Here is a 27,721-nt window from a genome sequence, read left to right as displayed (position 1 = left end):
CCAAATGTGAACGTGCACAAAGCACAAACAAAAGACGTAGTACTATCGCGAAACGTCACAAGTGACCTACTAAAATGGCTATACTATAAATAACATCACATCTCATCTCTCTATAGTTTTTTTTTTTTTATATACACGTCAGCAAATCGAGATTTTCAATTCTAGGCGTCTAATCATTACTCCACACAATAACGGATTAAAACAATTTTTTTTGTTTATTTTGACTCAACTCGTGTTAACTCGTGGATTGGCTTCATAAAGATTAAATAATAGTATGACGTAATAAGTAGAAACTAGAAAAAAAATTGCAATATCGTTATTTCTTAATTTTTTATTTGAAGAATAGTTCAGTCCATTTTGCAAAATAATAAGCATTTTTTTAACGTTTACAGGCATCATTATTTTTTCACTTACACGTATACATTATAATATCGGAAGTTGTAAGAATTATTAAATTATAGTACCTATTGTTATTATTTTTATTCAATGTTTGAAATACTGGTTAGACAATAGTGATTGCTTTCGGACTGACAGACAAGTATTTTAGCGTCTATTCGCAGAAAGTATTTTTTAATTATTTAGCGAGAAATATGATCTTTAAAAAGAAAAGTCTTCTTCCATTGGCATTGAAATTTTTTAATAAATTTAAAAATGTAAAATAAAAATTTGTTAATATGAAAACGTGTCAAAATGTACGGCAACATCGTCACGTGCATTTTGACAGCTCGTCGTAAGAGGTCTGTCGATTTTTACATCAAAAAATATGGTTATAGTCTAGTTTTTCATCTTTGTAAATAATAATTTTATTAAGTGTACAACCAAATAAAACAAAAAGACTTTTTTTTTAAGAATTGTATGTTTATTGGAATAACATATTTTATACTAAAAATTTATGAAAAAAATGTTTACAAAATAAATATGACAGACAGGTACGAAAAATTGGACTATAGAGCCGTATAAAGTCAGGAATGTTATAGAGATTCAGATTCAGAGCAAACTATTTTTTTTTAATATTTACTTTCTTTTAATTATAATACAGCAAAATTTTTGCTTTTCAATTTAATTTTAAAATAAAAAAGGCATTGCCGCAATCCTACGTCATTTAAAAAAAAAATTTATTTTTTATTCTTAGTTTTATTTTGATGTGATGGGAGATATACAAGTGTATCATAGACGCAAAAATAAGTATCAGTCAGTCCAATAATCTTAAAACAATAAATACAGTGTAGCCAACATAGAACTTGAGCAAAACTACTAATGCATACAGTATGTATATAGCTAATTAATGTGACTCTATTTTTGTGTATAAATGCGATGAAATGAAATGATTGTATGCTTTTATACTTCTACACTAGTTGTCTACGTACGTTGACCCTCCTTCGCCCGTTTTCTGAAAAGTAAACACACTAAAGTTAATTCAGGTGACTAAACGTATGCACAATACGACATGGAATTTTCTCGCGTTTTATTACAATAGCTCTATTTATTTATAATATTTACTTTAGCCATTACATATGAAAAGAGAGGTCGTATAAAGTTATATTTTTTACTAGTTAATTAACCTTTCATATAACTGTGAAAATCATAAATAGTACACCGTTTTATATCTTTATTATAATGACTTAGATTTTTGGATAGCCAAATAATCTGTAACTGAAGAATTAATTAGGCTTAATACAAAGAAAATCTGCCAATGTTCGCTTATCGTCTAAACACCGTTTTAAGGTAAATTTTGAGATATTTTCTATTTTTATTAAAGAAGCGATAATTATGTCGCTCCGTTTACCATTTAAATGTAACGATACATCTTTCACTCTAGTTTTGAGTCTTCTAATTTTTTTCACGTAAAGGCATAAAAACAGAATGTAAATTCCATTTGAACCAGTAGTTTAAGAATTATAACTAGTAAAAATTCGCCGCTCACTGACTGACTGACTGTCTAACCTATTATTAAAAGTAAATCACTTTTCTACAATAAAATCTTAGAACAAGTTATTTTTTAGTTATTTAGTTTTTGATATGAAACATCTATAAAGAGTAAAATCTGATTGTTGGAACCTATAAGATAGAATATACTCGTATGTACTATACGTAGTTGAGTTGTCGCAATCTCAAATAAATTGTAAAAATTCAGATTTTTTTTTGTATTTAATAAAAAAAAATGTATGGAACAAATTTATCTTTTCATTATGCTATATCTGATTCCTGTCGTAATTTGTTATTTTATGCATATAACTTATAGGAAACAATTTCGATGTTTCACATCTGCCAGGCGTGACGGCTCGCACATTTTTTTTTATTGAAGCAGCTATTGTTTACCTTTTACATGGAAAGGTATCCCTGCGCGGCGGAGCGGCGGCGCGCCACCAGGTAGGCCACCAGCACCACGACGACCAACGCGCCCAGCGCGCAGCCAACGGCGATGGGCACCGCGTCGGGCACGTCCGTGCCGCTGCATTCGCGAGCTGGGGACAACACACACATGGATTCTGCAAGTTACCGACGCGCTGACGTCTCTATTCCAATCTCAGTGGTGGTCTCACTACGATTATGGTCAACACGCGAATTATGATTGGAAATTTCAATTGATAATTGGTGGTATAAAGAAGTTTCTATGCGCTGTTTGCCGAAATAAATAACAGCACTCAAATGTTTATGTGGTGTCTTTTTATAGCACCTGATAAGTTATTTAACTCATTGTAACCAGCCGCGTTAGAACGTTCTTTCCATTAGAAAAAAATATGCAATACCAACAATATAATTTATTAGAATGGGAGCATCCAACAACCCAACGAGTATTGTATACCGAACTATTAAATTGTCTCTTTCGATTTTTACTAGTTTTAGAAATACATAAGTCTGGCGTAGGTTTCGGTAATGTTATTAGCTGTTTTTTTTTCCAAAAAAGTTAAATAATTTACATTTTGTTCACCAATTAACGTTTGCACACATCTGAGCCCGCCACAAGAAACAATTTTCACACAATTTGAACACATTGTCAATAAAATTAACTTTAATTAATAATGAAAAAAAAAATGTAATGCACTATTCCGCAAACAATAATAAACTTCAAATTATGAATCACAACATTGGAGAAGTTTGAAGTAGTTAAAATTTGACATCCTGACGAACTTCAACCCGTAATGTTTGCTTGCTCGTGCTTTTTATGTCCATATAAATTATTAAATAATTTAGATTGTCTCTGCTAAAAACACTATTATTTCTATCGGTGAAAGCAGTAAAAAATTAGCCCCCATGCAAGCCAACGAGAGTAAGTGAGACAAAGCGAAAGGTCTTCGTGCGCGACCTTGATATTTTGGCATTCTATCGCCGCCAGTCGGAAGCTCGCTGCGTTCGGAATATTCTGTACCGCTGCGTTCGGAAATCGCGCAGTGTAATTCTATCAAAATTCAAAAAAATTCAAAATTCATTTATTTCAAGTAGGCCTAATACAAGCACTTTTGAAACGTCAAGTCTGTCCGTGTGTAGTGACTCTACCACCGGTTCGGAAGGCAGATTCTACCGAGAAGAAGCCGGCAAGAAAATCAGCAGTTGCTCTTTTCCAACATCAAAAATTTACATTTTATATTTTAACATTCATTTTTCTATCTTGTGAGAGATGAAAGCGGAGCCGGATGCTTCCAAGCAACCTTGTCATTAAGAAACTCATCAATTGTATAATAACCTCGCTGTAATAAATGTGTTTTAACACATTCTTTAAACTTATGCATTGGTAGGTCCAAAATTACCTTAGGAATCATATTATAAAAGCGTATACTCAATCCCACAAATGATTTCTGCACCTTTCGCAGACGATATGCAGATGTCACTAATTTATGACCATTTCTTGTAAGTCGACTGTTTATATCCACTTTTTGTTTATAAAGACTAATATGTTGTTTTACAAATACCTACTATATTGTTTTAAATGTATTGTGAGGCTACCGTAAGTATACCAATTTCTTTAAATTTTTCACGGAGGGATTCACGTGATTTAAGTTTATATATTGACCGTACAGCTCTTTTCTGCAATATGAATATAGTTTCAATATCAGCAGCTTTGCCCCATAATAAGATCCCGTAAGACATCACACTATGAAAGTACGCGAAGTAAACAAGTCTTGCTGTTTCTACGTCAGTAATCTGTCTAATTTTCCTTACGGCGTAGGCAGCCGAGCTTAGTTTACCTGCTAGTGTATCTATATCGGCCGGTTTCTACCAAACCTGCCGTAGTGTTTGTATACTCATTGTGCATACACTATTGAGTCAAAGTTCATCGTGTTTATTTCCCCATTGCTATCAAGTATGAATTATTTTAGATTTATTGTGGTAACGCAAGCCGGGCTTTTCGGCTTGTATGGCACTACCGCCACTGCTGCTTCGCATTTGTGCAATCTAGATACTAAAGTGGGGCATTTTGAGTTATAATAGTACATTATGTATCAAGTATGGTTACATTGCATTTTCACAGCCGAGGTTGTATTGGGCGCGTTATCTAACAGCGAACGCGCTAAGCTAGCCGTGAATGTAACAAGTAATGTACCATACGCGTTTCAGACGACGATTTGACGGCTGATTGGCGCAGTAGGCAGCGATCCTGCTTTCTGAGTCCAAGGCCGTGGGTTCGATTCCCACGACTGGAAAATGTTTCTGTGATGAACATAAATGTTTTCAGTGTCTGGATGTTTATCTGTATTTTATAAGTATTTATTTATATTATCCTTAAAAAAATATTCATCAGTCATCTTCGTACTCATAACATAAGCTACGCTTACTTTGGGACTAGATGGCGGTGTGTGTATAGTCGTAGTATATTTATTTATCTATTTATTTTCATCACAGCGAGGATAAATAAGGATAAACTTTTAAATACGTTCTCTGAAAATAACTGACACCTTTTTGGTTGAAAGAGCTAATTCACATTCACTCGCAATTCGAGCCTCGATTATTATTCCCGGCGAAGTAAAATCTACTATAGTTCTAATTTCAAATTTACTTAGAACTTTAAAACTACGGAACGGGATTTTAATGCAGTGTTCAACAATAGATAAAGTGATTCAAGAGGAAGGTTTTTTAGGTAGTAACATTTATATTACATTAGAGAAAAGATATAAATTAAAAGATTTGTAATAAGATTTTTTTTTCGTCGAAGTCGTAAGCATAATTTGATACGCTTACACACGATACATGGATTTAATCTAATTCCGAATAACCCCACATTTGTATCTACATTGTACCGATGCGTAGTAAGGGCGGGCGCTATTATTTTACTTTTTTTTTTTCATCATCAAAAAATAATCTAGGGTGGATTGTTGTTATGTGCACATCGTTCAACTCTGAAATCAAACCCAGTACAACGTGATCCAAAGTTAAAAAATGCTATGTAGTTTGATTGTCATCATTACAATATAACAATAATGTAATAGGTACCTGTTCACTAATAATAATAAATCATTTGCAGTGTGATTACTAACAGCGCGCTTCGTGTGCCGAGTAGGTAGCGCTTGTATTATTATTGCTGGCTTATCGCGCCAGAGCCGCGCGATAACAGATACGGCGGCTGGGGCCAGTGTGTGTGAATCCTTATCACCACATTGCCAATGAAAATTTACAAACGTAATCGAATGTAATTAGTTATAAAAGATGCATTAAGAAAACTTCCGCGGTGAACCCTACAGCTGTATAACCCATTGAATTAAGATCCTACAGGACCCTCATTCAGCCATTATTAGTCCAAAAACAGTCAAAACGCCCCGCGCACGTCTCACTTTACACCCGCGGAATTTTGCTAGCTCACAAACCTTTTCCGTTTAGAACATTAGAGGTAAAATAATTACTGTAAACTGCTAAATGAAATGAAGTGACTAACCTTGGTGCTTCTTTAATAGTTTTAAATGACAATGTGAGATGATGATAACAAACAACCGTCCAAGTGTGTTGTGGGCTTCTTCTTGGACCAGGGCGCGTTTGGAACCCTCGTAGCTTTAGTTATAAGTTGACGAATTTAGTTATCGCTATCAACTCGCTTTTATGTCATATTTTACATGTAATGTACGCATCAAAAGTGTGCTTAAACTACTGCTAACAACTAAACTATCTATGTGCCTTTTTGAATAAAGAAATATTTGACTTTGACTTTGAACCGTTTGTTCAAGAAACCATTCTAAAATGGAGTGGTTTTTAATGATTTAATATTAGTGGTGTACACGGTTTCTGTATGATCTTAGTTCTGTTGTATAACCTTGAAGACCTGCTACGCTATGATGTATGCCGCATAAAATTAAATATAGTACAAATAATTGAGCAAAAAACACCGTTTCCTAAATAAAATTTACAATATACAAATTGTGTACACATACTTTGGGTTGTAGCTTAGAACATAACTTCTTATAACTTACCTTTAGTTATTACCTGTTTTGTGTACCATCACATTAAACTTTTGCGTTTGACACTGAAAACTTATTTGTTCATAGGTATACAATGGTACCATTTCTGTTGTAGACAACTCTTATTAATAATAACTATTTATAAAAAATACTTTTTAATACAAAAATAATCTATGGTTAGTAAATTGGTAGATATTGTTAATTTCTGTTAAAAAAGTCCGTACCGGCCCGGACTTAGCGAATTAGCGGTGTGCAGCCCCCGTGCCTACACGAAAGCACGCAAACGGTCAATCACGGTCATTATCACTTGCGTTTAAGCCCACCAACCCGCATTGGAGCAGCGTGGAGGGTTTTTAATATGCTACGGATTATAATGACTTAACTTATATCAATTAATGAAGAGGTAATCCCTCTTGAAAGTTTCCTCAAAAAATTAAAATCAAATCCTTTTATTTGCATAAAACATTGTACAAACATACATGTTTAGTCATAATATATGACATGCAAATCTTAATTTAAACAAATTCATTTAATTTCAGTAATAATTAATATAACATCAAAATAATCAGCTGAATATAATAAAATTTCATTAATTTTACTGTATGGAACAATAAACATGGAATGTCAAGTAAAAAATAACTAAACTAATAATTATTTTTTATTATCCGAGTAAATGTTAAATAAGTTCATGCAAAGGCTATAAGGTTTATTTAGGTTTAACAGTTCCTTGCAGAACATAGCCTAATTACGGCTTAACGACTTGACGTGTGAAGAGTTCATCACTCACCAGCACTGAAAGTCTCATCAGAGGCGGTCCTGAAGGCCTCCTCCTGGAGCTGCGACAGCGTGAGGGTAGCGGCGGACAGGTCCGAGGTCATGTTGAGCTGCGTGGGCGCCGCGCAACGGTACGAGCTGGCGAGCTGCGTAGTCCATTCCACGCCGTGCCAGAACGCCACCGGTGCTTTCGTGTTCGCTGGAAGGAGTTTACACACTTTACTGATGTCCCCGGCTTAGTACCTATTATACCTACTTTAAAGCGACATATGTGGAAACTAAAGGTAAATCAGACGAAGAAGGAGAAACACTTTATTGCACGTATAACATACAGGAAAAGAAACAGTAAGGAGTATACAGTACACAATGTAGACATGCAAAGGCGGCCTTATTGCTGCAAGCAATCTCTTACAGGCAACCTTTGTAAATAGGACTTACAGCAAGAAAACGAACGAAGAGCAGACGAAGTTAGACCACCACCTCGGTCTCAGTCACCAATAGCCAATAGTCGTAGGTCTCAGTCACCAATAGCCAATAGTCGTAGGTCTCAGTCACCAATAGCCAATAGTCGTAGGTCTCAGTCACCAATAGCCAATAGTCGTAGTTAGTGAGCGAGCGCTGTTGTACAATAACTTACCTGAGATAATCGTTAACACTAAAAGTTTACCAATATTTAAAAAAACTTGTTATTGAACATGTAATAAATACCGTTCAATTAAGTAAATGTGACTTCTTCCTTATAAAACGATTTGTATTATCGCTCGCTAACTTTTTCTTTAACCACCCACAATTTTTTTATTTTTAAATAATATGGTAAATTTTATTACATTTATAATTGAGTATTTTAGGATTGGTCGATATTTCCACCCAGTTCCATGGGTGGTAGAAATATGGTAAATTTGTAACGGTCTTTGAGATTTTGTATTTACCAATTTTAAAATATTATTGTATTCTCGATGTAAGTGAACTATTGTGTTCTTTTGAACCAAATGTGTTTAAGCCGAGTTTCAGCGGTAGGTTTCTTCTGCTAAAGTTCAGAAACAGAAGTGGATCATACAAAGGGATCAGAGTTAAACTTACAACTGTTCGGGAACATCTCTGGCGCGAGGGAGATGTTTAGGTACTTAAGCGAGTACTGCTTTGTGGTGTCGTTGCGGTGGAAGAACAGAACCATGTTGTTGTACGTGACGTTCTCTGTCTCGTTCCTGACCGGCCAGCCCAGGTTGAGCCACTGCTCCGTGCCGTTGCAGTTGCCGTCCACCACGCTGGCGGTCGGCGGCACGTTCACCACGAAGTACGTGAGGGCTGTGGACAATGGGACGTTTTTAAATCAAAATCAAAAAGTAATACGGCCGTTTGACGGCCGATTGGCGCAGTTTGCAGCGACCCTGCTTTCTGAGTCCAACGCCGTGGATTCGATTCCCACAACTGGAAAATGTTTGTGTGATGAGCATGAATGTTTTTCAGTGTCTGGGTATATGTATATTCTAAGTATTTATGTATATTATTCATATAAATATTCATCATTCATCTTAGTACCTATAACACAAGCTATGCTTACTTTGGGGCTAGATGGCGATGTGTGTATTGTCATAGTATATTTATTTATTTATTTATAATACTATAAACTGTAAAAGTTTTTTTAAATTTTTACAGTTTTAACAGATTGAAAGTATGGAACCTTCTTTTTCCGATGTAGTAGTACTACAACTGCATTTGAAGACTCCGCTCCTCCATAACAATATCAGGAATATGCGAAAAAGATGTAAGTTGCATTTTAAAATAAGTTTAGATAAACTGAAATAAATAAATGTTTAGCAAGTTAAGCGGTGATAACCTAGTGGGTAAGGCTTCGGCTACCCTTTCGGAGGGGCCGAGTTCGATACCCGGCACGAGCCACTGACTTTTCGCAGTTATGTGTGTTTGTAATTAAAGGAAAACATCGTGAGGAAACCTGTATGCCTGAGACGTTTTCCATAATGTTTTGAACGCGCGGCGTGTGGTTTCCACCAATCCGTACTTGGCCAGAAGTAGTTGGACTACGGCCTAAGCCCTTCTCATTCTCGGGGGAGACCCTAGTAGGGGGCTAGTAATGGGTTGTTGATGATCAAGATTTAACTTGTCATACTCACAAGGCAATCAGGCCAAAAAGCATAATACATTTGTCACCTAATAATACTAGCACCGTCCGCGTTGTTTAATCGCTAGGTATAACCGACGTAACAATATTGCTTACCTAAACACCTACTACAATGGTTGCCTCAAACGCGAGATCGCAATTACTTTGATGGCAAATTGCATAACTACATGCAACGAGCGCCGAGCGCTGCCAAACGGAATCTATTCAAGCATTTACAGCCAATAGCCTATAAATCAACCTACTACAGCAGACGGGTGGCCTCTCAGAATGTCCTTGGCTTTATGAAAATTAAGCTTAATTTGCTAGTCTCCGCGACAAGAAGGAGAATCTGTATGGTGTAATTAATAATTTCCTTAATCCTTATACTCCACACCAAACAGATCTTCGGCAATGTAGAGGGCACGCACGTTTCGCTCCGAAACCGGAGCATCCTCAGATGTTGACTGTACAATGTACTTAACAATCATTCATTACATTATTCATTACAATTATTCATTACAAATATTCATTCATTGCGGAAGATCTGTTTGGTGTGGTACTCCACACGGATTGGAGAAATTATAAATTACACCATACAGATTCTCCTTCTTTTCGCGGATTATAGCAAATTAAACTTAATTTTCATAATATATCATCGAATTCCGCAAAGTAACGCCTGCTTCTATCCATTTTGGATTTGAAATTTATCATTGTTTATAGTATTCTTCTGGTCAAGCTCTTTTATTTGATACTCATACTGAGGGAGTTGTGAAAAATATGTAATCCGCCATTTTGTGGAGGCGCCCATTTTTGTCCGATTTTAATCAAACAACTAATTCAACTTTCAATCAAACAAAATAAAACGAAATCAAAATCGGGTTTTCCGTTCGGGAACTACGATGTCACAGATTAACACACACGCGTTACATCAGACTTATTTTACGTTATTTTTACGTCGAGGGTTAAAGAGACGTTTTTTTTTTTCATAAACTAGCTTCAAAATAGCGGTTCGTGCTAACTGCATTGACATAACTCCGGTACAAGATAACTGTCCGCCATCTATATGAGGCATGTCTGGTGACTCACACATGCACAGTTCGCTTCGATCACGTTTCACAACTATTTTATTTAAACTAACTGCATTAGTACCTACCACTTACTAATGTGCCTACATGGCCGGGAAACATTGGATATTAATAAGATTTTATGACTAGTTTTTTTATCAATTAGAATCTGAAGGCTGTGCGACTGATATGTCTATTATATGGAGGTGGGCATGAGAGTTTCAGTTAATCTGTTATTATCAGTTAATCTGTTATTGTATTATATTATACTATATTATATTAACACTAATTATATAATTGCAACATTTTATTTATTTATTATGTAATTAACAGTATTTCTGATTTTTTATTATTTTTTAATATAATCATAATTTTGCTGCTTTTATCACTTTTATTACCTACTTTAATGTGAATAGCCTGTGCTTAACTTTATTTATTTCATTATTTTTATTTATCTATTTAGTTTGCCGTATCGTCACTCGGGTCTCGGCTGACAATCAGCGGCATGCATGTACTCAGGTACAATGCATGGCAAATGCTGAGCTGTACACCCTTTCTGTCTGGTGTTACACACAGACATTGTATGTTGTATACTATGTTGTTACTTTATTATTATAAGATGTACTGTTTGTAACACTTAACATGAATAAATGATTCTCTTTCTTTCTATTATTTGAGAGGACAAAACATTATCATCATATTAACCCATTCATTGCAGACCCAATACAGGGCACGGGTCTCAAACAATGAAAAGGGTTCAGGCCTTAGTCCGACACTGGCCAAGTGCAGATAAGTTGACTTCACATGCCTTTGAGAACATAATAACTCACAAGCACGCAGGCTTCAGGTTTCGTTGAAGCAAGTGATATTTTAGTTACTTAAAACGCCCATAACTAAAAAAAAGTAAGCGGTGCGTTCTCCAAAGTTCCGAGTTCGAATCCTGAGATTCCTTTCCCGAAAGTAAACACGATCATCGCGTCGTAATAAAAACCTATTCTACTAAAACTGGTGCAATCCCCTTACACGAAAACGCCTGTAAAGTTGTATGGTTGAATGTTTGTTACTCTTCCACGCAAAAACTTACGAACGGATTTTGATAAAAAATATTACTTTGATAAACTTGCTGTAACATATAGGTTATAGGTACATCAGAATAAAACATATGCTTTAATAAAAATATTGTGTAAATTTGCGAAAAAAAGATCAAGTGTCACGTAAATCGGAAAAACTTGTGCCATCTGAGAACTATCTTGACGTGCGCTGCATAAACCGTTAAGAGTTAGACCAATATAATGTACCTATGTTCGGATTACTGCTCTCAAACAGTTTCAAAGTCTGGAACAGCAAACATCTTGCCTTTAACGTGTGAGCATTATTGGTCAAAATAAATTTAAATTGCATGTGATATTTACATTGCACATTTTGTAGTATTACTAGCTTTATCTGCGACTTCGTCCGCTTTTATTTGGATATTTATATTTTAGCATGCCACATAAAAAAATTTCAATATATTCTAAAAAAAAAATCAGGCCGTTTAGGAGGAGCATGGTAACTTATATTGTGACATGAAATACTTTTATCGCTTTGGTATTTAAAGATATAAACTCACGACCAATTCTACGCGGAGTCGCAGGCTTTCACTAAAACGTATAAAAAAAATAAGCAGTTTCTCAATTTTACAGTGTTTTTTGTGTGTGGTAGCCGATTTCTATTTTCAAAGATATATATTTACTATAAATAACAATTTAATAAAAGAAAACCGCCGTAAGTTTCAATGTTGACTAAGTTCTCCAGTTGTAGATGACTTGTTGACGTCAAGCGGAGTCGTGGTGCATTCAACGTGACCTACATTCGGCGTCTCCGAGACTAGACGCGAGGCTGTACACGGAGACAGGGGTAGCAAACTACTGGTAGGCGTGCCAATTAAGGCACGCCAATGTAAATTTTCAGTGGGTAATTCGTAGAGAAATTACAGAAAAAAATTTGAAGAATTACTACCAACGGAGAATAATTTGAAGAATAATTACAAACTAGCTACTGCCCGCGTTCTTCTTCCGCATTTAAAATGTTTTTACAAATCCCGTTTGAACCTTTTGTTTTTCTGGCATAAAAAATAACCTATGTCCGTCCTCCGTCCTTTCAACTAACTCAATCTATGCCAACAATGAAGGACAACAAACAAATGAACAATTAAATACACTTTCGCATTTATAAAATTTACTAATAAAATAACGCCCAGGATAGTGGAGTTTGATCTTTTTTCATTGTAAACTGTAAAAATGATGTTGAAAAAGAGCAATCTGCTGAGTTTCTTGCCTGTTCTTCTCGGTGGAATCTGCCTTCCGAACCTGTAGTAGAGTCACTACAAACAGACTGACTTGATATTTCAAAAGTGCTTATAAACTGGGCCTACTTGAAATACATGAATAATGAATTTTAAATTTTAACGTTTCAGAGTTACGCAAGTTTTTTTTATGCAACTAAATATCTCTCGCTTTTACGGTTAAAGAAAACATCGTGAGGAAACCGTCACGCCTGTTCTATCTAGTTGGTGTAAGTGGCCCTGCCGTACTAACGAAATGTAAAATAAATAAATAAATTACTGAAATACCCCGTCGATTTGGTTCCACCCCCTCTAAAGAGCCTTGTATAATATATATAGTTGTCCATGACATGATTTTTATACAAAATGAGATACAACTTACGTTTGTACGCCAAGTTGGGGTTTGGCCAATAATGTCGGTCATTCAAAGAAAATGCAACCTTCACTGGAAGTGAATTATTAATATTTTATGGATTTAAATATAAATTTGACGGCCGATTGGCGCAGTTTGCAGCGAACCTGCTTTCTGAATCCAAGGCCGTGGGTTCGATTCCCACAACTGGAAAATGTTTGTGTGATAAGCATGAATGTTTTTCAGTGTCTGGGTGTTTATATGTATATTCTAAGTATTTATGTATATTATTCATAAAAATATTCATCAGTCATCTTAGTACCCATAACACAAGCTATGCTTACTTTGGGGCTAGGTGGCGATGTGTGTTTTATCGTAGTATATTTATTTATATTTATAAATCCATTAAAATAGAATAAATTCGGTTCAGTATTGTTAGTATAACCACTCTCGGCTCAACAACGATTCGGATAAAATTTGACGGATTGACAAAGGATAATGTTTAATCTGGTTAGCATAAAAAGGATAGGTTTAGACTTGAGGACTGGTTACCATCGACCATAGACTATTGATATTCGCAAACTAGCGATAAGGCCGCCTAATCGTGTAAAGTAGTTTTTTTTAAATAATTTTTCCTATATTTTTATGTGGTGTACAATAAAAGTGTATTCATTCATTCATTGATGAATGTTTTTTCAGTGTCCGGCTGTATATATTATAAGTATTTATGTGTATTATATTCATAAAAATACTAGCTGTTGCCCGCGACTTCGTCTGTGTTTGATTTTGGTTTTTAATGTGGCATAAAATTTAGTTGTTGATCTAAAAAAAAAAGTATTCAGTACAGCTAAGCCTTAAATGAGAGGTTTACTGCTGTCCGCTGAGGAGTTCTGTCCTCTATCTAAATTAAACACATATTATAACCTCTATAGTACAAAAATAATTATTTAAATGGGTTATAATTTGTCGGAGTTATGGTGTAAAATCGTCAAACACGCATACCCCTCTACCTTAGGAACCGAGCTTAATTTCGGGATAAAAAGTATCCTATATTACTTCTAACACTACCAAGAATATGTGTACAAAGTTTCATGAGGATCGGTTAAGTAGTTTTTGCGTGAAATCGTAACAAACATACTTACATTGACATTTATAACATTAGTAGGGAAGTAGGGATTCATCAGTCATCTTAGTGCCCAGAACACAAGCTACGCTTACTTTGGGGCTAGGTGGCGATGTGTGTACTGTCGTAGTATATTTATATATATTTATAATTACCCTACAGACAAAGAGATGCCAAGCGAATAAGCGGTACGATCTCGCGTAGAAACCGATTATGCGATTGGGTTTAATGTTACTACCATAACCCATAATAGATTAGCCCGTTACCATCTTAAGACTGCATCATTACCACCAGGTGAGATTGCAATCTCCAACTTGTAGTGGAGCTGAATAATGTGATTTTAACAAATTAAAAAAAAATAGTCGATCCAACATACGCCCAGGAAGTAAAAAGCAAAAATACTTGTTTCTACCGGCGATCTATCTAATTGAATTATAGAACAAAACGCTACTATCATGACCTAAATATGATAGTTAGGTAAATTCCTTGCGGACTTTTTTGTAGGTAACAATGAGTACTTTAATCATGTAGTACATATTTTTATGTATCATCAATACTTTTCTCAGCGCATTAAATAAACTTTATAGCCAAAAATTTGCTACATTGGCTTATATTATTGATGATTTTTTAATAACAACTCGACCAATTTCGAAAAAAATTTAATGGGAAACAAAAAAAAAGATTTTTTCAAATCAGGTGTCTTCGAGTAATCGGGTAACGTAAATACAAAAAGAAAAGGAGGACGAATTGAGAACCTCCTCCTTTTTGAAGGCGGTTAAAAAACTTCTATTGAAGATAAGTAGCATGGTACCGTTTCCGTAGGATTTAAAAAGATAGCCTGTTGTACCGGTCCTTGACCACGGTTCCACAGCTAAGACGTTCTTAGCGAAATTTGATCCTGTACGTTTTTGCGCGCTGGGATTCGAACACGGCCCCCCGAGATGGAAGTCCTTATTAAGCAAAACTATAAACAAAAAGTCGATATAAACAATCGACTTACACGGAACGGACATAAATTAATGATATCTGCATATCGTCTGAGAAAAGTACAGAAATCCTTTGTGGGGATGGGTATGTGCTTTTATAACATGATACCGAAGGAATATTATTTACCTAAATTTAAACAATACTAGCTGACCCGCGCAACTTCGTCTGCACCAAATCGGTTATTACCGGAAAACACGAATAAAATGACATTTCTAAAAATGAATCCTAGCTAGATCGACTTATCGCCCCCGAAACCTGTATACTAAATTTCATGAAAATCGTTGGAGCCGATTCCGAGATTTCAATTATATTTAAAAATCGTGGTTACTACACGATTGATGAATTCCTTAACGACAAGGATGCTTGGATTCAGGCCACTCCGCTCTCATCTCGCACAAAACAGGAAAATTCTAAAGATTATTAAACTATAAAACGATGTTGGGAAAGAGCAATCTGCTGAGTTTCTTGCCGGCTCTTCTAGGAGGCCTTTAAACCGGTGGTAGAGTCACTACAAACAGACTGATTTGACGTTTCAAAAGTGCTTATAAATTAGGCCGACTTGAAGTTTTTATCTGTGGAAGAGATTTCCTTCATTTCTGACATTAGATCTTCACAACAATTAAATTAAATTAGCTACTTGACACTGGCAAAGTACATTGTGCTGTTTTGGCACTACGAAAAGCCATAAATCAAAAGAAGAAGAAGAAGAATAAATTAACTAAAACAATGCACTCTTTGCAACACAAAAAGGAACTATAGACATTTGCAATGCAGATTTACGAAAGAAATGAATTTTGTTTTCTTTTTTTGAAGTGCTAACGCTCACTGGGCTATCACCGCTTCGCAGTAAAAAAAAAAGGCAACTTCGATCGCGCGTATTTCTTAACTGTCTTCCCCCGACCTTGCAGCGTGCTAGGCAAAGTGCAACGCTCACAGACATTTGCATTTGTGAACAGTTAGCATGATCGGCTACGCTACTGTGACGATCTGGTCAAACCTGATAGCCGTTCCTAAAACCAGTTTCAAATGAAAGCAACATTATTGTGTTTATATTATATACCTGTCTGTAAAAAATTGTCTTATGACCTTAAGTAAACTTTTTATAATAACTACCTATAATTGAAGTTAGCTGTATAAAGCCACAGATAATAAAACTTCAATAGCATCTATTTGCAACTTTCACAGAACTCTCAGGCATGCAGGTTTCCTCACGACGCGACGCGACGTTTTCCTTCACCGTTGAAGCGAGCTATATTTTAATTGCTTAAAACGGACATAACTTAGGAAAGTGATTCGAACTCTCTTTAAATTGTAGTTAATCCAAACTAATATTTGAAATGCAAATGTGTGTTTGTTTATTTGTTTGCGTGTTTGTTTGCCCTTCCTTCACACTCTAACTTTGAAGAAAATTTTTGAAGATTACTTCTTATCCCAGGAAAAAAAATGTGTTTATGGGATTCGTAAAAAACCCTAAAAAGCGCGGCCGAAAACGCGGTCAAATGCTAGTTGCCCTGTTGTTTTTATTGCTCAACGAGAAAACAGAAATTCCACCACACGAAGTTCCGAACATAGTTAGTCATTCATATTTTTCAATGGGCGTAACATTTTATCACAGTTGTTCCGGGAATACGTACAATGAGATAGCTATAGCGAAATATCTAGTCATGATAAAATCATAAAGCAACAGTATTATATGATATCCTTGCACTGTGGACTATGCAAAAAAATACCTATCTGACTAAGTAAACCTGCGTAAAACCTAGTAATATTATAAATGCGAAAGTTTGTATGGATAGATGGATGGATGTTTGTTACTCTTTCACGCAAAAACTACAGAACCAATTTGACTGAATTTTGGGATGAAGACAGATTATGTCCCGGATTAAAACATAGGCTGCTTTTTATCCCGGGAAAATGTACGGTTCCCGCAGGATTTATGAAATATAAAACCGCGTACAAAGCCGCGAGCAACAGCTAATCTGGCATAAAAAAATAATAAACTACTTGTTCGTATTGTCTATAATAATAAAACATCACGCTACGACCAACAGAAGCGGATCATCGATGGAAAGTTTTTGCAAGAACGGGACAATTGATCCATTCGAGAGCTTCCGATGCGTGCGATGCGTAAACGGTAAAAGTTACGCCACAATGATGTATGACGGAATGGTAACTCTTTAAAAGTTCTAAAAGTTCGTGACAGCATAAGCCTTTTTTAATGTTAACTCATACGCGGCCGAAGTCGTTGGGGAACGCCAGTTAAAAATAAGTGTCAACATACGTAGTGGTGCAAGTTTTTAAGCACGCTCTTCAAATGATACTCAGACGATGCACTAAGGTCAGTTTCGTGTCTCTTTAAAATATTAGTATCCTGGAATTAGTCACGGATAGCCATAACTAAGCTATATAATAAGGGGTGGTGGGACTTTGTGATATTTATTATTGTGTAAAAAAAAATTTTTTTTTAACTGCCAATGTTATAATAATTAAAAAAAAAACAAATAAACTCATGCTAGCAAAGACTCTGGGCCTAATTGGGCTGCACCTTCTAGGACAACAGCAACGAAATAGAAAGTATAAAAGAAAAAAACCGCCCCTGATCAAAATTTCATCATGTCTTATAACAGTGGTTCCCAACCTTAAATCCAGCGCGTCGGCGCTCTTACAAGTTAAGAAAATCGGCGCGACGCCCGCGTTCTAACTTAGCTAGTTGAAATAGTCACCTAGGAACTTTTTAGTTAGGCAGATAGGCGCAAAAACTAAAACGTCCTCATTATGAACATCATTAGAGAACATTATGGAGAACTCTAAGGCATGCAGGCAATATGTTTTCCTTGACTGTTCAACAGGTTGAATGAAAAAACTCTCATTGTTGTTAATCCGCACTAATGTTATAAATGCAAAACTGTGTTTGTTAATTTAACTTAGCCAGTTAAAATAGATACCTAGGTTCTTGTTAGTGGAGGCAGATAGGCGCTAAAAATAAAACATCCTCATTATGAAACTAATAAAACTATAATAAATTATAAATTTTAACAATCTTTCGAATAAAACAATGGGATGGCTGAGCTTGGTGGATCTGCACACAATTTTTCAATGTGACAAACAGTGTCAGAGCTGCCAAAAACTATCAAAAAAATTTTTTTTATTGATTTTTTTGAAGTACAGTTACTAGTAGGCCTCGCGGTGCATCTCTTTACTTTCTTCGGCGCCCAGGTTGAAAAGCCCCGACTCCTACAATGGTACTATTTTTTTTTTTGTGAATGCATGCTGCTTTGTGAATAGAGCGCGTTATCACACATACAGCGAACAGGGGCTCGGTTGTATGAACGGACGCATTCATCCATTGTGCCAATGCATTCATAGCATCTGTTCAGGGCAATTCTTATCTGCCGATCCTAGCCTTGTGTTAAACGTTATATTCTCTATATATCTGTTAGCAGAATAGAATAGAATGTGTGTATTTACCACAACTACAAATACAACACAAACAGATATATTACGAAAATAAACTTAAATTCCGCGAAAAGCAGGAGAATCTGCTGGTTTAATTTATAATTTCTCCAATCTTATACTCCACGCCCAAACAGATCTTCGGCAATGCACGTTTCGCTTCAAAATTGGTGCATTCCAGGAGATGTTGACTTTACAATGAATAATTGCTAAGAATAGATATAGATAGATAAGGAGACTTATCAATAACCTTAAGAAAAAGAAGGAAAGAGATTTTAACAATTACTCATTGTTAGGTCAACGTCTCCTGATGAGGCACGGAGCGAAACGTGCGTAGATGGTACAGTGACGAAGATCTATTTGGTGTAACTTAAGTCTCATAATATATTAAATCATTTATTTCTCTCCGTTTTCATTCTCTTCTATTCTCTTCTCGGCGGGGGAAGATCATTATCTACACCCATGTTCAACAACAATAGAATATCATCATAGTAAATAAAAGCTATATTTGACAGTTCGAAGCCTATACGGAACATACCCACACAATTTTTTTTTTCAAGGGAAACAAACAGTATAATTATACATAAAAGTAATGCCGTATTTTTGTATCACATAGACCAATAAAGTTTCCACAACTTCGTTATACATATAACACAATAACATTAACCACAATTGCTTAGGAGTAAGTACCTAGCAAGCAATTATTATACAAAAAAAGAAAAAATAATAATAATGTAAGTAAAACAAAAATGAAAAAGCTATAGTACTTATTTTGTCAAAATAAATTTTCTAAACGTGCCAATTTTGACATGAAAAATGTCCGTCTCACAATATTTGTTGTTAAAAGCATTGCACGCACGAGATAAAAAGTTATTTGCCGAATACCTTGTTTTCCATCTAGCCCACGCAAAGGGAGGTTTACGCCTTGCATTTAACCTACGACATGCAAAATCGATATTACTTAGAAGAAGTGGGGAGTCAACTAAATTATGTATTATTTTATATAACAACATTTGATCTCTTAAATCGCGTCTTTTTTCTAAAGTAATTTCAGTTGCAGATATACTGTGATCACATAACAAATTACGACGTTTAATATAACGCAGAAATTTTACGCAGAATTTTTCTTTTATATATATAGATATAGATGTTTAGAATCGCGTAGTTATAGACGTAAACTAAGTGACATTTAGTGTTGTTTTGCCTGGTGGTAGACTTCGGTCGTGGCTAGTTACCACCCTATAGAAAAAGACGTGCCGCATAGCGATTCAGCGTTCCGGTACGATGCCGCATAGAAACTAGAAACCGATCAGGTTTATGGGTTTCATATAACTACTATACCCCTAACAGGTTAGTCCGCTACCATCTTAGGACTTTAGTCACACTTACCACCAGGTGAGATTTTAGTCAAGGGAGTTACCCTTGTAGCGGAATAAAAAAGTGATACATTGCAGATTGAATAGGATTAAAGTTTAGATCACAGATTAGAGAGGAATTTATTTAAAAATTTATAAACCTCAACTATGCATCAAATTAACTTGCTACAAAGGGCAAGGTACGACGGCCGATTGGCGCAGTGACCCTGCTTTCCGAGTCAAAGGCCGTGGGTTAGATTCCCACATCTGAAAATGATTGTGTGATGAACATAAATGGTTTTTCAGTGCTGGGTGTTTATCTATATATTATAAGTACCCATTTATGTACATTAGTCATAAAAATATTCATCAGTCATCTTAGTACCTGATAATACAAGCTACGCTTACTTTGGGGCTAGATGGCGATGTAAATACTGTCGTAGTATATTTATACTATACTAGCTGTTGCCCGCGACTTCGTCTGCGTTTGTTTTTGTTTTTCGAAAGACATGTGGCATTCGATTTACGAGAAATTTAATGATGTAAGTTTATTGTTTAAATAAAATTAAGCATAATCTATCCCGGCGAAGCGGGCTGGGTACGCTAGTAATATTATAAAATGATATGTATCTATAACATAATTCGGATGAAATCGCGATGAACAGTTAGAAAGCATTAAATATATAATAGAATATTTTATGAAATACGTTCAGACTCTTACACCAGAGTTATAATAATAAGAAAATCAATAAGATGAAATGGCTTACAGCCAAATCTTTGTTAAAGACCGAAACAAGGAAAATGACAAAAATATACCTACTCTACTTTATTAGATCACTCTGTACACTTATGTTTTTTAGGAGATTATTTTTCGATTCGATACATATGTATTAGTGTTTTTTAGAAAATCGTAAATTTTTGTTACAAAAATACGAATTGAATGCGAGTTAGTGCACCGACAGAAGTACATTTCTTTTATAGTAATAATTGACCAATCAGATGTCCCACGTGATGTCAAAGTCAAAAATATCTTTATTCAAGTAGGCCCATAGGTGGCACTTTTAAACTTAAAACTAAAGCTACGAGGGTTCCAAACGCGTCCCGGTCTAAGAAGAAGCCCACAACAAACTTAGCCGGGTGTTTTTTTTTGTTATCACCATCTCACAATGTCATTTTAAATTATTAGAAGAGCAACCTGGTTAGAGCAATAATTTACACCCAAGCTTTTTTATCGATTACGTACCTTTATACTATAATAGGACTTTTAATACAAACTTCGAACTTTTTAAGAGACATCTCCAAGATGTCTATTGGTAGTTTATTGTAGAATGTGTATTGTGATGGTATCGTGTGTATTGTGATGGTAAGTGGGAAACCCATCGGATATAAACAGAGGGCATACAAGGAGCAAGTCCTGCAACATGCCCTGGGTACATCAATTTTAGGCGTAGGTGTTAAGCCTCATGCGCCTGTAATTAAGCGCTCGTATATAAGCATAAAAAAAAAATACAACAATGCTTCTTTGCGGTAGAAATAAGAAAGACTTAAGTACTTCTCCGGACGAGCTATGTCACAAAAAGCGCTATCAGGCACTACAAAAACTCTGACAGTAAAGACATGATATAGATAAGACACTTTATTTAAACAATAATAAGAATACATGCAGCGAATCCGGAAAAGGGCGAAACTAACCGCGGCCGAAGCATCCAAGACGATGAAGCATGAGACGATTTTTATAAATCTATTTTAGTAACCCCCCGACGCAAACACGGGGTGTTATAAGTTTGACGTGTCTGTGTATTTTTATTCTGTGTTTTGAAAGGGTTCTTTCTTAGCTTGATGAAAATCGGTCCAAAATGGTCGCCGATAGAAAAATGGCGGATCACATATTTTTCACATCTTCATCTACATCGAACACCAAACTTACTTTGATACAAACCTTATAACTTCTTCTTTATATTAAAACGTAATTAATAGATTAATAAGATAGGTTAGAAGAGTAACCTATAAATTAAATATCGCATCAAATTAAGATGTCACGATTGATAGAATACCTGTTTTCGCGATGGTTGCTTAATCATGACAAAGAGATATTTTCACAGTCATTACCTAACCCAACTGAAAGTCGCACTGCTCTACAAAAAATATACGACCTACCAATAAATTATAATGACTACAATTCGTTCCCCATTTTATCTCACTTTAAATAGTTTTGTATATTGATATTGCACTGTTTGGTAGCAAATTAGGGTTTGTTTTTGTTTAATGTACAGAAATCCTTTGTGGGGATTGGTATAGGCTTTTATAACATGATACCGAAGGTAACATTAGATCTACCTTTACCTAAGTTTAAACAATATATTAAAATACATTTAACCAATCGTGGTTACTACGCGATTGATGAATTCCTTAACAATCAGGCTGCTTGGAAGCAGGCCACTCCGCTCTCATCTCTCACAAAACAGAAAAATTCTAAAGGTTGTTTTGACTATAAAATGATGTTGGAAAAGAGCCATCTGCTGAGTTTCTTGCCGGCTCTTCTCAGTGGAATCTGCCTTCCGAACCGGCGATAGAGTCACTTCAAACAGACTAACTTGACGTTTCAAAAGTGCTTATAAACTAGGCCTAGTAGAAACAAATGAATTTTGAATTATTAGAATTTTCTATCCGTGGATGAGTTTTGTCCTTCATTTCTGACATTAGATCTTCACAACAAATAAATTTACTAAAACAATGGACACTTCTAAATAAGAAAAGGAACTATAGAAATTTGCAATGCAGATGCAATGCAACTTGTACCTATGTTTTTTTGAACAATAAACATTTAATATTATTATTAAATTTGTTTAGACTTTTGGCAAAGATAAAAACAAGAGATATATTTCACATACTAGCTCCATATTGCCAGCATTATTTGTTTGTGTTAATACAGTTTTTTTACAAATCCTGTGGGAGTCTGTCGGTATTTCTGGGATAAAAAGTAGCCTATGTCACTTTCAATCCTTAACTGAACCCATACAAATAATTAAGTTTATTGATTGACGGGGTGGAAAGACAAACAAACAGACTAACTTTACACATTTATAATACATATTAGTAAGGATTCAAGAAAAGATTAAGTTTAAATAAATATACAGATCACTAAATGTTCACAACTTGTTAAATAAAAACATTCTCCATTTACAAAGATCTCAATCAGATATTCACCTTCATGTAGAACCAGTATTTTGTTGCAATATGTGTACAACAAAAAATCAAAAACAATTGCATCTAGTATTAATGTAAATAAAATTTAATCGCTAGTTAAAATTTTCGAAAGTACTTACAGGAATTCACAGCCTTGGTGTAAGTGACGTTGAGTTGCGCTGCAAACTGGACCATCACGCAGGTTACGTTTTTGCTGTCCTTGTATGACCATTTTCCTTGTTTAGGGGCAGGGGTAGGTGTAGGGGCAGGAGCAGGTGTAGGGGCTGGAGTAGGGGCTGGAGTAGGGGTAGGTTCAGGGGTGGGGGCTGGGGTAGTTGTGGTAGTTGTTGTAGTGGTAGTTGTTGTGGTCTTCTCCGTGGTAGTCTTAGGGGTTGTGGTGGTACTAGTGGTATTCGTAGAGTCTGGTTTGTCGGTCACCGTGGTAGAGAGGATTGGTTGGATCCCAGTAACTATTAATGTTAATGGCTTCACATCCGGCACGTTACCTTGACCTGAAGACGTAATTGTTATTAAAACAAAACTAGCTGACCCGTGCAACTTCTTTGCACCAAATCGGTTATTACGGTAAAACATAAGTAAAATGACATTTTTTAAAAATGAATCCTAGCTAGATCGATTTATCGCCCCCGAAACCCCTGTATACTAAATTTCTTAAAAATCGTTTGAGCCGATTCTGAGATTCCAATTATATATATACAAGAATAGCTCATTTAAAGATATAAGATATATGATAGATAGAGATCACTGGCTGGATTGTGGTTTAGACAAGATTAGACAAACAATAAAAAAACTAAATTGAGATGCTATGACAGAGGAAGTTTTTATGTTAGTTGCTTAATTTCTTGAATAAAAGATATTTGCCTTATAGCAGGTAGGTATGATGACACCAAAGGAAAAAAAATAGGGTTGATTGTAATAGTCACAATCTTTAAATTTGAATCAAGATTACTTGTATTAAGTTTTTAAATACACAGTAAAATAAAAAACATCTTATCATTTGCATTATACACACATCTACAATCTCTGTTCCATTGTGGGTTAAACTAAAACAAATTAATTCAATACTATAATGACACTATCTCATTTTAATCAGCAATTTTATTTATTACTTATAGCTACATACTTCCTAGTCAGATTTAGATTTAAAACTGTCATATTAAACAAGTAGACTTCTAGAGTAGAATCTACTTAATAGTTGGTCAATAGATGCTAAGCAAATTAGAATATTTTTATATAATTGCAATAAAAGCACATTTTATTCATTAAAATGTGACTTTTTAGATACAGGTGAGTTTTCAAACAGCTTAGCTTTTCAGCTAGCAAATATCATTTTGGTGGTGCACCCTAAAATTTGATGCTCCGATTTTGCTTATTAGGGCTTATCCTGAACTGATTATACTACCGCCCCTGGGCAATATTTAACATCCTTAGCAGAGAATTGCTATGCAGCCCTGGTTAAGCTACATTTATGTTTTTGGTATTGCTTGAGTGTTACTTTGTAATTTTAGAACTATATTATAATTACAGTCAAAATCTGTTAAAACAACATTGAAGAGACTACTCATATTTAGTCGTAAAAACCGATAGTTGTAACAACCGGTGACAAGTATTAATAGGAAAGATAATACATGTATGTAATACGCAATTTTTCTTCGATATTGATTTGTTTTCTTTTTTGCAACATGTTGCAATTTTCACAGTTAACTCAACAATATGTTTTGGTGCATCTTGTGTAAAGATAAGTAACAAGCTGACTTAAGAGGTATGACGAAATGGGCCATAAAAACCAATGTTTTCAGATAAGGCCGTCAGATAGCATTCAGACAGGACCTTTGATTTTGGTCAATTATGTATGATCCGGTATGTTGTTCTAAACAATGTTGCCATAAACGGTTTTGACTGTATATTTATTCAGTCTTTATTGAGGGTTTTAGTTACATTTTTCTTAGTCAACACATTAGGCTAGTGAGACATTAGCCTCAAACTTCTTACAGCTGCTTGTTTGACCTTTCAAAGCATATCTTCTAATCTGACTTAAATATGGCTTCTAAAGTATATGGAGTCATAAGGTAGTAATTACCAATTGAGTCTATTGGTCTATACCAATAGACTCAATCAATTTAAGATTGAGCATATTCTTCTTTTGATACTTTTCAAGTATATAGGTCTGTCATAAAAGACATTTTTTGTTGCAGCAAGGAGTCAAGGACTTACTTATCTTGTACTTTGAATTCAAGTGGACCGCAAAAAAAGGACAACTTGCCTTGCGACATCCCTATTATGTTGTACTGAAGGGACAAAAATCAAACCTAATGGATGATGTTTACAGATTTGTCTAATGAAATATGGATGGTCATCCATATTATAATGGTTGACATAAGATTGGATGTTTAGGGGCTTTATGACATTAATCTTATACATAAAACTAGGTACATGAAAAATTCACAAAAACAACTGTAGGTACCCTCTATCCCTGACAAATACAGTGTAAAGAATAACGCTATATACCAGATACTTTCATGCAAGTGATGACAAAAGATCTTTGTTGTACAACATGTGTAATCAGTTACAAAGTTACTAAAATCCTAACGTTGCTGATAAGTAACAAAGGAGATGTTTAACTTTAACCATTTTAACTTTCGTCAATTCTCGTACTTACCGAGTACAGATAAACTGCATAACACTACCGCGATTAAATAAAAACTTAACCGTGCCATTTTGAAATATGGAAAATGCAATTAGATAGTTATTTTATGTAGTTTCGCGAACAATCTCACTAGTACGTTGCAATTAAAATGATTTTGTAAGAAAAGAATCGACAGGAAATGTCAAATGTCATGGAGTATAATGACAAGACTGCTGCCGAACAGTGTTGTCAGAAAAGGATGCAAAATTTGTACTAATTTGTTAAGGTTTTGACAGACACACCAATTTGACGTAGGCGCTTTAATTCGTGCTTCATTAATAATGGAGATAGAAGTTATCAAGTAGTGTATGAATACTCATATAAAATATCTTAAAATGTCTAAGACCAACTTGATACACATAAACAAAATTTAATGTTGTAGCGAAAAGACATTTTCTAGGCAAGCGCACTCCAACTTAGACTGCTTCATTGCTTTCTTTGATACTGGCTTACGTTATCCTCACCAGCTATAATATGAGTAAAGTCGCCTAGTAACCGCATGGACTCACCGAATACTAATTTAGCGGCCCTTCCTCCACTATCCTGCGCATGGAGGCTCGCAACCCTAACATAGCTGCTGCAGTGTAAAACTCGTCTACCCAAGACTCATTGATCAATCTTGCTTTTAAAGTTACTTTCAACGACCTATGCAATCTTTCCACCATTGCTCTGCGGACGGTGGCGGATTCTTCAAATACCTAAAAGAATCATTATTTTTGTAAGAGATTCCATTCAAACGGTTTTCCGAGATACGAGGACAAACTGACCGGTGACCCGTAGCGTGTAATCCATTCGTCATAAATGTACATTATTCATCAGTCATCTTAGTACCCATAACACAAGCTACGCTTACTTTGAGGCTAGATGGCGATGTGTGTATTGTCGCAGTATATTTAATTATATTATTTATTTATTGAAATATTAATATTTTAAATGAGGGTACACTTTTAGCAGATTTCTATAATCAAATAGAAATCTGCTTTTAGTTACTGGGGATCCCCACAGTAACTACTAGATCGCGGATACAACTGCAGGCATAATGCTCTAGATTATCATGTCTTGGAAAAACGACCGAAGTAAAAGTAGGCACACTTATCTTACTTATAAAGTTGGTAAGCAAGACCTTAAACCTTACGTTAAATCTAAAACGATTAAACAGATATTTGATAAATGATAGCTAATAACAATTTTGGTCAACTTGAAAACAGACAAATACCGTATCAAAATCAATCTTTTGGGATTGGGATAGGATTCTGTAGGAAATTACTATGCCACAAACATGCAGATACACAAACAATCACATATGCAGACACACAATAAACATCTTGCATTGGAGGTTTAAAAGGGAGATCTTTATTTTTGTCGCTGGTAAATACTTACCTCATACAGTTAAAATGCATAATATTGCTGCGTGGAAATAAAACTCTAATCGTACCATTATCACAACAAATTTTGAATCAGGAACATAATGGTTGTAAAAAGAATTGGATAAAACTTACTGCGTACAAGATTAGTGGTTAGGACTTAGGGGTTGTCTTAGGGTTATTAGGTAGTTATTTATGTTCTGTAGTAGTTCTACAGAGGTATTATATTTATTGCAGTATTTGTTTAGTGGAATCAAGACAGCTGTAGAATGGTGTTACCAGAACAGATGCTAAAAATTGTACGAATGTAACGCTTTCAACAGACCTTCCAGCAAGGTTGGTGTTTTAACTGATGTGGTGGTCAGACCGATCTGTAATATTTGTAGTATATTTAGGGCCAAACTGACCAAATAATCTATATATATATAATGCAAAGGTGACTGACTGACTGACTGATCTATCAACGCACAGCGCTAACCACTTGACGGATTGGGCTGAAATTTTGCACACAGATAGGTATTACAACGT

The 27,721-nt window shown here is 35.2% G+C and overlaps 1 protein-coding gene across 1 annotated transcript; it reads right to left on the bottom strand.

The window, feature by feature from the left end:
- Window positions 1-1,118: 1,118 nt before the first annotated feature.
- LOC120635573 (lysosome-associated membrane glycoprotein 1-like) lies at window positions 1,119-25,989 on the bottom strand. The gene is made up of 6 exons (XM_039906588.1): window positions 25,803-25,989; window positions 23,263-23,634; window positions 8,241-8,465; window positions 7,174-7,359; window positions 2,320-2,465; window positions 1,119-1,390 (listed from the first exon to the last, which is right to left on the bottom strand). The coding sequence occupies exons 1-5, from the start codon at window positions 25,858-25,860 to the stop codon at window positions 2,323-2,325; spliced, it is 984 nt and encodes a 327-aa protein (XP_039762522.1). The 5' UTR covers window positions 25,861-25,989; the 3' UTR covers window positions 1,119-1,390; window positions 2,320-2,322.
- Between the last annotated feature and the right edge of the window lie 1,732 nt (window positions 25,990-27,721).

The sequence above is a fragment of the Pararge aegeria genome, chromosome 3, assembly GCF_905163445.1.
Source record: "Pararge aegeria chromosome 3, ilParAegt1.1, whole genome shotgun sequence".
NCBI lineage: Eukaryota > Metazoa > Arthropoda > Insecta > Lepidoptera > Nymphalidae > Pararge > Pararge aegeria.
Note: the sequence above shows the minus strand (reverse complement) of the source record. Positions and strands in the feature narration are given on the sequence as shown.